The following is a 9,617-nucleotide window of genomic DNA, read 5'->3' on the forward strand; positions in this document are numbered from 1 at the left end:
AAAAAAAAAAAAAAAAAAAAGTAAAGTAAAAAGTGAAAACAACAAAAATACCAAAAAATGGGTGTATTTTATATTCATTTTCAGTTTTTCATGAAACTCATCACTATAAAACTTATTTGACTTTATATTTGTATTCATTTTCAATTTCAGTATCCAAAAAATAGGATTTGAATACAAAAACTAAATACAACTTTTTGTGTATTCATTTTCTCTCTCAATTGTGTTGAATTTTTAATTGAAAAATATAAAGTGAAGAAAAGAAGAAGCAAAAAATAGACTATAAAGTAATGCCAAACATGAAATGGTTAGGTAGAGAAAATGAATATAAGATTTAAGAAACAAAAAATGAGTTTAAAAAATAAAAGAGAAAATGAATCCACCCTCAATGATAACCAAACAGGCCTAGATATGGTTCTCACGAATGCGCACTATCTTATAAAATGGAAGTCAAATTATTAGTCAAGTCATCAACTCCATGAAGTAAAGTGACTATCAACATTTATTTGCAGAAAATGAGACTTGACATAGCCATAATACAAATCTCTTTTTCTAGAATTGACTTGCAATATATCTCTCATTCTAAATGGAAGTATATGCCTATTAACATTTGTTATTTTGGAAGAGAAAGATGAGACTTCATAGAGCCATAATAGGAATTTGTTAGTTCTAAGACTTTAGGAACTAATGTATTAGAATTTCAATTTGTAATATGTTGGCAAACCATGATCAAAACATAAAGTTTAGGTTTATACTTGCTCAAAGTGTGTTTTATTGTAGAATTGGAATTGAGTGATTGCAGAAGTTATTGGACAAAATCTGCAAGGCTCATTCGATCAAAATTAGACTCGATCGATTAGAACTCGTGTAGATTTAATTTTCTGTAGAATTTCCAATTCAGCCCAAGCCCATGTAACGTGTAGGGTTTTGTATTTCCCTCCAAGTATAAAAGAGAAAACCCTAGCTACGTTTTAGAAGTTTTTTGAAGAGTTGTGTGTTGAATCTTCTGTGAGATCTAGAGGTGTTTACCTTCATTACACACAAAGAGTTGTCAATATTAAGATTGCTCAAGAACTTGATGATCTCTTCAGTTGTTGCATAAAGAACTTTAAAAAAGACCCGAAACCTTTGAGTGGAGTCTCAAAGTCACAAGTAGGAGAACTTGTGGTTGCAAATAGATCAAAGAAAGAAGTAATCCGTGGACTCGGAGCTATAACACGATCATGGTAGTAAGTTGCATAAAGAACTTTAAAAAGATCCGAAACCTTTGAGTGGAGTCTCAAAGTCACAAGTAGGAGAACTTTGGTTGCAGTAGATCAAAGAAAGAAGTAATCCGTGGACTCGGAACTATAACACGATCATGGTAGTAAGTTTCTACTCGAGTAACAATAGGATCGGACTCAAACCTATGGGGAAACTAGATACTTACAGAAAAATAGAAGTGGTAGACAGAACCAAGGTATTGCATGGTCCTCGGACCCAAGCCTATGGCAAAACTATTCACACCATTATACCTGGGTACTAGACAGAACCAAGGTATTGCATGGTTCTTGGACCCACACCTATGAAAAACTAGATACTTACAGAAAAATAGAAGTACTAGACAGAACCAAGGTATTGCATGGTCCTCGGACTCGAACCCATGGAGAAAATAACTATCTGGAGAAAAACCAAAGCGTTACCTAGAGTCAAGCTATGATATGGTCTTTAGATTTATATTTGAAGGATAACAGGTGATTTCATGAGACTAACTCCAGAATAGATTACAAATATCAAGCAGAATATTATAGTAAAGCAAATAAAAGAAAATATCTGTAGTTGGAAGCAAAGTATTAAGCATTCAGTTCAAACAGAAAGTATACAATTTCCTTACAACGCCACCGAGGCAAGAAACAAAATGAAATAAGAGAGAAAATAAAAGAGAAAATAAACAGAATTATCCTATGTTGTATACCAGTCTCCCCAACTCAGTAGGCAAATTAATTTGATAAGCAAATCAAAAGGCTTTAGCCAAGGCCTAAGGGCTTTGTCTCGAAGGGTCCGCAGGAGGCCTCGCCACATCTTGTGGTATTTCCTGACCCTCAGTTCTAACTCCCCCCAACGTTCTCTGGGGTTCAAGGGCAGTCTCGTGAATTGCAATAGGATAATATACCCTGTCCTCCCTCCTAAGGTCAGATGAGGCACCAACCCCTGCTTGGTTAAGGTCTTCATGCCAGGTCTGAGAACAGTAATGCCTGCACACTGCAGGAACTTGAGCCCGAAGGGTGGCTTCAGTCTTAGCCACCCCATCTGCGAGAGCCTCCTCCTCCGCCTGTTCTACAGAGTGCTCAGCGTCTATTTTTGCAAATACCGCCTCGTCTTTGGCTCTCACAGCCTCGTCCCTGGCATACTCGGCAATACCTTTCTCATGGATTGCCACGGTCAACTTTTCCTTCAGATAGGCAATGTCCCTTTTGGCAGTTTGTAGTTGACCCTCAACGTCTAGCAAGCGATTGGTTTGGTCCTCAGCTTGCTTCCTAGCCACGACTAGGTCGGAAGCAGCAGTGTCCCTGGCCTTTGTCATCTCCTCCAGATCCTCGATCGCCTTTTTTAGGTCGGCCTCAGATCTCTTGAGGGTATTAGCAGCTTCCAAGAACTTGTCACGCTCTTGCGCTAAGGCATTGCTCTGGCCATCGACCTCCTCGTCTAACCTGAAAAGAGCCTGGATAGCCTGCCAATAAAAACAAGTAACTCCGTAAAGAGAAAGGAAAGTACTAAGCGACAAAATTCGAATAAAGTAAATAGGTGCCAAAGGACCCACCATGCCTAGATATTTCTTAAGGTCAAGGACAACCTCTGACCCACTCATATTTCTTAGCTCGGCCATGTCAGTGGGAAGAAGAAGAGATTTCTCCAGGGCATCAGCTACGAGAGCCCCCTCGGCTCCTTAAGATTCCCGCATCGATGCGTTATCCATCAGGGGCTGATCATGGAGCATGGCAGCGGGCAGCCAGGCTTGAGCCTCGAACTGCTGGATGGTCTTCTTACCTTTTCGTTGACCACCGAGCTTCAGTTGCTTTAGAGGCCTGCAAAATCTACCCTCCTCGGGTGGGGAATGGGATTTGCTCCCATCCATTGGCTCCTTACTCTTGGAAGGTCTCTTCCTTTTCGGGTCATGAGACTCGGTCTGAGGGTCTGATACTATGGGGACAGAGGATGACCTGGTTTGCATAGTTAAAATCTGGGGCGGAGGTGCTGGGGGCTGGGGCTGCAACCCTTCCGGTGCACCCTTTTTGGAACCGCCTTCGAGCAGGTCAAGAAGATTGGTTTGGGGCTGTCTTTTTAAACCCATCTCAGCCTGAGTACCAACTCTTAGGGATCGGAGATCGGCTTCGGATAGATGAGGGTCTCCTAGATCACCAGAGGGATCCTCGGACTGATCAACTAGGTTGAACACATTATATTCATCCTCAGAAGAACTCAGTTCAACCACCTCCCTTGCCTTCTGAGATAGTCCTCCCTCGGCCACCGTTACTTGCTGGGATGAGGAAGGACTTGCTAGCGGAATGCCTTCAGGCATATAAGACCCCTCGGAAAATGCAAAACTGTCCTCCACCACGGTAATCTGCGTAAGCCGAGGGTCACGAGCTCTAATTACGTGTTTCGAGACTGGGAATGATTTCTGAGCTGGGTCGCATCCGAGGATTTGATGAGCAGCTCTGACCTGGTTATCAGTTTCGTTCAGGAAAAGTTCCGACCTAAGAACAGTTTCCAAATCCACTTTTTTAACCAGGTGGAAATGACATGCAAAGGCGTGCGGATCTGTGAAAAGAAAAGTGAAACTCCTGTGGTTAATAAACCAAAGCAGATATACAGTTATAAACATAAAAATACTGAAACCTAGATTGTTTCCTACTTCGGATATCCTACCTGGCTCCCCCTCTACTGTTGGGCAATGAAAACCGTTATGCCACTCCCCCGACACTATGAGGAAATCTTGAGTCAACCCCTTATTGGAATCAGAAAGACACTGGATGAGACGAACCCTATCGTCCCTTGTCTTCATATAGTACGTCTTACTCCTCAGGTGATGAAGGTTGTAGCACCAGTTCACATCGTGGTGAGTCAGTCTCAGCCCCATTTTCTCATTCAAGGTATCTACACACCCTAATATCCTAAATACATTCACGGCACACTGGGTAGGAGCCAGGCGAAAATGCCTAAGGTAATTGAGGGTCACTGGCCTCATAGGGATTCTCATCCCTCCCTCTATGAAAGCGACTATCGGGATCACGACTTCACCCTCTCTCCTCTTAATGTACCACTCCCCTTCTTCACAGTACTTCAAACTCACATTATTGGGTATTCCATAGTCAACAATGAATTTGTTCATCATCTCGTTAGATTCAACCAACTTCTTAAACTTACCCATTCCCCAAGGACGACTAAAAGTTCCAGAAGAAGAAAAGAAGGAATAGAATCAAGGAAAATTTGGGGTCACTAGAAGAAGAAGACTTACAGAAATATGACGATTCTCTTCAGGTAGTGTGCGAGTTGAACCAGATTCAAATCATACGCATCAATGGTTGTAAGCGCGAAAATGAGGAAATCAGGCGGTTTAAACAGGTACTTATACTCCCCCTTAGATTCCCCAAATGTAACTGCCTGCCCACAAAAGCAGGATATCCCCATCGAACAATTACCATCACACCGTTGAAAGTGGAAAACGTGGTGCCGCCAAAATTTAATGTGGGCACACATTAAGTCTTGAAACGCAAAAAACGCACATCGGGCAGTTGAAAAGTCGCCAGCATTAGCACGAATCGAAGTGGGGCGATTCGTCTAGAGGGCCCGTAGGTATCAAAACCCTCCTCCCCGTCCGAGGGAACGTGTAGCAGGGTTTTGAGGGGCTATTGTGGGGCCCGTGGACCTGATAACCTCAGCCCATCATGTAGTAGGCCCAAGGCCGTCGCTGAGGAAGACTGACCATCCAAGGCTAAGTTGGGGAAAGCCTTTTTTTGACCCACGCCGAGGACCTCTTCGTCCTCGGCATACTAAGGATAATTTTGGGAAGGGACAAGCCCAGAGCAAGCTGTCACATTCACACTTAATGCATTCACCTAACCCCTCTGGCCGCATTAATGGGGATATAACTCCTTAGCAGGGCAACGTTGATCAGAGTGAACCACTTGAGTACTGATAAGGCCTCTGATGGGACGGACGGCCAGAAGAAAAGCGAATGGATGATCAACAGATGGAAGAAGGAGATAGGAAGATGAAGACTATATAAGAAAAGCAAGTAAAGTAAGATAAGGGGGGGGAAGAAGGGAGAAGAAAAAGGGCTCCTCGGCCCGTGGCTGAGGAGCATCCCCCCAGTTGTAAAAAAGTTCTAAGTATCTTTTAATAAAAGAAGAGAGTTCATGCTTGGTGAACGACGGCCAGCACCTAAACCTTCAATCCACTCTCTACAAATTTATTGTTTGGGCTTGTTGGGTTGAAAACCCATTCATACTCTGGGTCCAATCCAAATTGAGTCCTCACATATAGTATTTAATTAATTTATGGGATAGGAAAGAGTGCAAAGTCACATAAGATATCAGTTGAAAAGAAAATTGATTTTTTATATATATAATTTTTAGAGTGTGTTAATCCTTTAGTATATTCTACAAGTTTGTAGAATTGTGAGTGGTAAATAAATTTATTTTAAAAAAAAATTAAACTTCAAAATTTTAAGCAAAGCAAAAATTATCTCATAATATGTTAAAAATATATTACAAATAACATATACATACTTTATTTAAATTCAATTTTTTATATAAAATTTGTAGATATTTCAATTACTGAACAATATATGACTTATTCAATTATATATATATATATATACACAAACATATATAATCAAAACTTATGCAATTTAATACGAAAGATAGTATCTAAATAAAACATATGATATTATAGATATTAAAAGGAAGAAATTAGAGTGAGAATTTCTCAATAATTTTAGTTTAGTTATCTCTTACAAAATATGAAAAATTTGCTTAAATTTTTAGGTGAATAGTAAACACATACATAATTATGTACGACCTTGTGTGTATGTGTGTGTACGCGCGTGTGATTTGAATTTTATATAATTTTATTTTGGTCCTAGGGATTAGGCCCCCAAGTTAAGAATTTTGGCTCCGTACCTGCATCTTCCTTTCGCCTTTGCTTTTATTTTGAACTATTTGGTTTATTTTCAAAAAGCCTTAGAAAGGATATTATAGCATTGTAGAATATTTTTATTTTTTCAAAGACAAACAAAATTATGGCACATTTGTTAAAGGGTGTTGTGATAATATATATATCAAATTATTTAAGCTTGCAGAATTTTTTTATCTTGATCCTGTTAATAGAACTACAAATATTTTGACTGAGTTAGGTCAATATTGGATGAACGAGGGGTGAGAAAATAAGTTTTTTTTTTTTTTTTAAACAAACACACACAGGAGAGAGGAGAGAGAAAGTAAGTTTAGATTTGATTACTTAATAAATAAATGAATACGGGTATAAATTTTTTAGAGAGAGGGGAAGATTGCTGGGTACAGGTGGCATTGAATAAGAAAAATATAGTTCACCTACGGATACAACCATTCTTACTCCCAATTTTATAATTTATTGACTTGTGAGATTATAAGTGGGTAGCATAAAATGGTGGGTCACACAAGATAGAAAATGTTGATCATTCACAATCATACAAATCAACAACTTATAAAATTAGGAGTTTGTTTGGATACCACTTATTTTGCTGAAAACTGAAGACACTGTAGTAAAATAATTTTTAAATGTGTAAATAATGCCATGAGATCCAATTTTAATGAAAAAGTTGCTGAAAAAGGAAGTTTGTGAGTCCTGTGAACAGTACACGGGACCCATTGACAGACATATTCCTGTGAAATATTTGTTGGTCAAAGAGGTAGTAAGTCTCGTGCACAGTGCACGAGACCCACTGACAGTACCGTGTCCCACATGAAACGCGGGTCTCAATAAAAAAGAATAAAAAAGGAAAACGCAAACGCAGCATGGAGAAACGCAATCCAAACACATACTAGGTATGAGATTGGTCATGTCACTATAATTATTCATAAAAACAAAATCATTTGGATCACAAATTCAAAAATCAAATAATGTGATTGGAATCAAACTACTTTATTGCAATTTACATTATATATATACACACACAATTTCTTAGTGGGAGAAGAAACAACTCAGAACTCAGGCAAGGACTACCCTAAACTATTCAAAGCACCAAAAATTAACACACTTGTTTCAGATAAATACAGGATATAGCTCCAAACCTCCAAGCTTGGCTTATTTTTCTATCAGTTCTTCTTCCATGAATGAATCATCATTGAATCATGTAGCGTTTTAAGAGTCTGGACTTAATCAACCATATTGCAGTGAATAAGAAAAAGAGAAGCAGGGTAACATAAATAAAAGGAAAATAAGACCAAATAGGATTTGGGATTATGACTGTCAATAAAGCAAAATAGCAAAAAGAGAGGGAGAAAAAGGCTATGCGGAGTATATCATACTCAAATGGAATGAGGAGAAGAATTGTTAAGTATGAGAACATAAATGTCACAGAATTTGAAGCTAAGAACAACCAAAAAGGAAGATGCCTATGGCCAATGAAATTCCCTTCAATTATGGCATGGGGCTTGTGATCTTCTTGCCGAATTCCCTTAGGAGGGTTGAGTACTCCTTCAAAGGTCACTGTTATAAGCAGTGTACAAACCACCAGAAGTGCATTGCGTTTGTCCTGTGATATCATCCTCCATTCACGAGAGCGGCGTATTAGTGATTCCTCAAGAGATGAGACTATGGAACGTAGGTAACGTGAATAATTATAATCAGGAAGAGATGAATTAGCTAACAAAGCTCCAGCATGCAGTAGCATAACCTTGATCTCCTTGTTGTTTTCTACCTGTGTTTGTTCTGCCAAGATGTCACCTGCTGTATGACCCTTTAAATTCTTTGCGTTTATATCAACACCAGATTTTAATAACAACCTTACAGCCTGCATAATTTGATCAATGTAAATTAGTCGAGCCTTGAACCTGTCCCGTATGATAAACCAAATGTGCATAAGCTTCTTTTTTGAAATAAAAAATTAAAATTATGATTAAAGAAGGAAAACAAAGATCATGATGTTTCAATTATTAACAATTCGCAAAGCCAGTGAATCATAAAAAGATAGTGGATTTTGGAATGTTTTGAACATTTAATTCTTAACCATATGATCATGCATGCAATTGAGCAGTAGGATTCTTTCTAATATTTCATGATTCAAATTAAATGTTGCTAATTTAAGTGTGTACAAACTGTCACATCATTTGAAATTTTAAATGACATAGTAGTCTATACAATGTTTGATATAAAAAATAAAATCATAATCATGAAATGAATTCTCTTCATTCCTAGCAAAATGAAGATCATATTCCTTGATGTCAGAACACAAGCTTTACTATGTTTCTTTAGTATGTAAATAATTGAGGAATGGAGAGAGCTTACCTCAGGTTGATTATTGGATATTGCAATGTGCAACACAATGTTGCCTTCCTCGTTCTTCCAATTCAAGATTTTCCTCTCCCAAAATAAGGAATTCTTAGACCTTTTCTGTCTAATCCATTCCACCAAGAATTTAAAAGCCTCCAACTTATTATATGTCAAAGCTATATGCAAAACAGTTTCATTTCGAGTCGTCACATCTTCAATAGAATCGGGACAGACTGATAGAAATTCAGCCAATAGATCAAGTTGATCATCTACTACTATTGCATAATGCAAAGGAGTGATACCCTCTCTTCCTTTGATGCGGACAAGGTCTCCATCGACTTGTAGAAGACGACTCACCATTTTGGTATGCTTATATTGTAATGCAAGGTGAATGGGGCTAAATCCTTCTAGATTTGGCTTTCTAGCAAAAGACGGTTTTAATCTCATCATTTCCATGACAAAAGGTATGTGCCCATTACACACAGCTATGTGTAAAGGAGTATCAAAAAAAGGAAAATGATCAATGTGGTCCAAAAGATATGCATCCTCTTGAATCAACATGTATAGTGTGTCAATATCACCACATTGAGCAACTTGTTTCAGCCTCTCAATTCTCTCACCCATCCTAGAGAACGTGAATATAGATATAAAGGTAGGGATTTCCTCAATAGTATAACTTTAGAGAGTGGAAATTAATGGTTATGGGCTATAGCTAGCAGGAGTGAAGAAAATGATGGAGTAATTGAGGAGATTAATGTATCCTGCTAGAACTAACACCGTCTCTTTTTATAGCGCCTGAAGACTTGAGGAAAATGATCATGTATGGCTGCAGAGTCATCTAGGAAGGATTAAGGAACCTTCCAACCTTAGTTTCTATTTCTGGGAAATAAAGTTGTTGATGTATCTTAAAAAAAAGACGTGTTAAAGTCAAATTTGTTATATTTTTCAACTCATGTGCAGAATTTAGCGTTGACTTCTTTTGCCAACGGATACTTTGAATAATCAGCCGTTTTTTTTTTTTTTTTTTATAAGTTTGGGATCAGTTTATCTAATTTTTTTTAATCATAAATTTGTTGTTGAAAGTACCATAAATAAAAGAAAAAAAA

At 38.2% G+C, this 9,617-nt stretch overlaps 2 protein-coding genes across 2 annotated transcripts in view; both read right to left on the reverse strand.

Annotated features, from left to right (window-relative positions):
• The window catches only part of LOC112011007 (ubiquinone biosynthesis O-methyltransferase, mitochondrial-like), a 13,831-nt gene extending 11,271 nt beyond the window's left edge, over window positions 1-2,560 (reverse strand). Inside the window, exon 1 of the mRNA XM_065773248.1 lies at window positions 2,348-2,560. Coding sequence (XP_065629320.1) covers window positions 2,348-2,560 — 213 coding nt within the window. The remainder of the gene's footprint in view (window positions 1-2,347) is intronic.
• A 4,577-nt stretch (window positions 2,561-7,137) lies between these two features.
• Window positions 7,138-9,249, reverse strand: LOC112011000 (ankyrin repeat-containing protein BDA1). Its single transcript, XM_065773260.1, has 2 exons — window positions 8,527-9,249; window positions 7,138-8,032 (listed from the first exon to the last, which is right to left on the reverse strand). Exons 1-2 carry the CDS (start codon window positions 9,133-9,135, stop codon window positions 7,361-7,363), a joined length of 1,281 nt encoding a protein of 426 aa, XP_065629332.1. The 5' UTR covers window positions 9,136-9,249; the 3' UTR covers window positions 7,138-7,360.
• Between the last annotated feature and the right edge of the window lie 368 nt (window positions 9,250-9,617).

Source organism: Quercus suber, unplaced genomic scaffold (assembly GCF_002906115.3).
Source record: "Quercus suber isolate HL8 unplaced genomic scaffold, Cork oak 2.0 scaffold_71, whole genome shotgun sequence".
In the NCBI taxonomy this organism is placed as follows: domain Eukaryota; kingdom Viridiplantae; phylum Streptophyta; class Magnoliopsida; order Fagales; family Fagaceae; genus Quercus; species Quercus suber.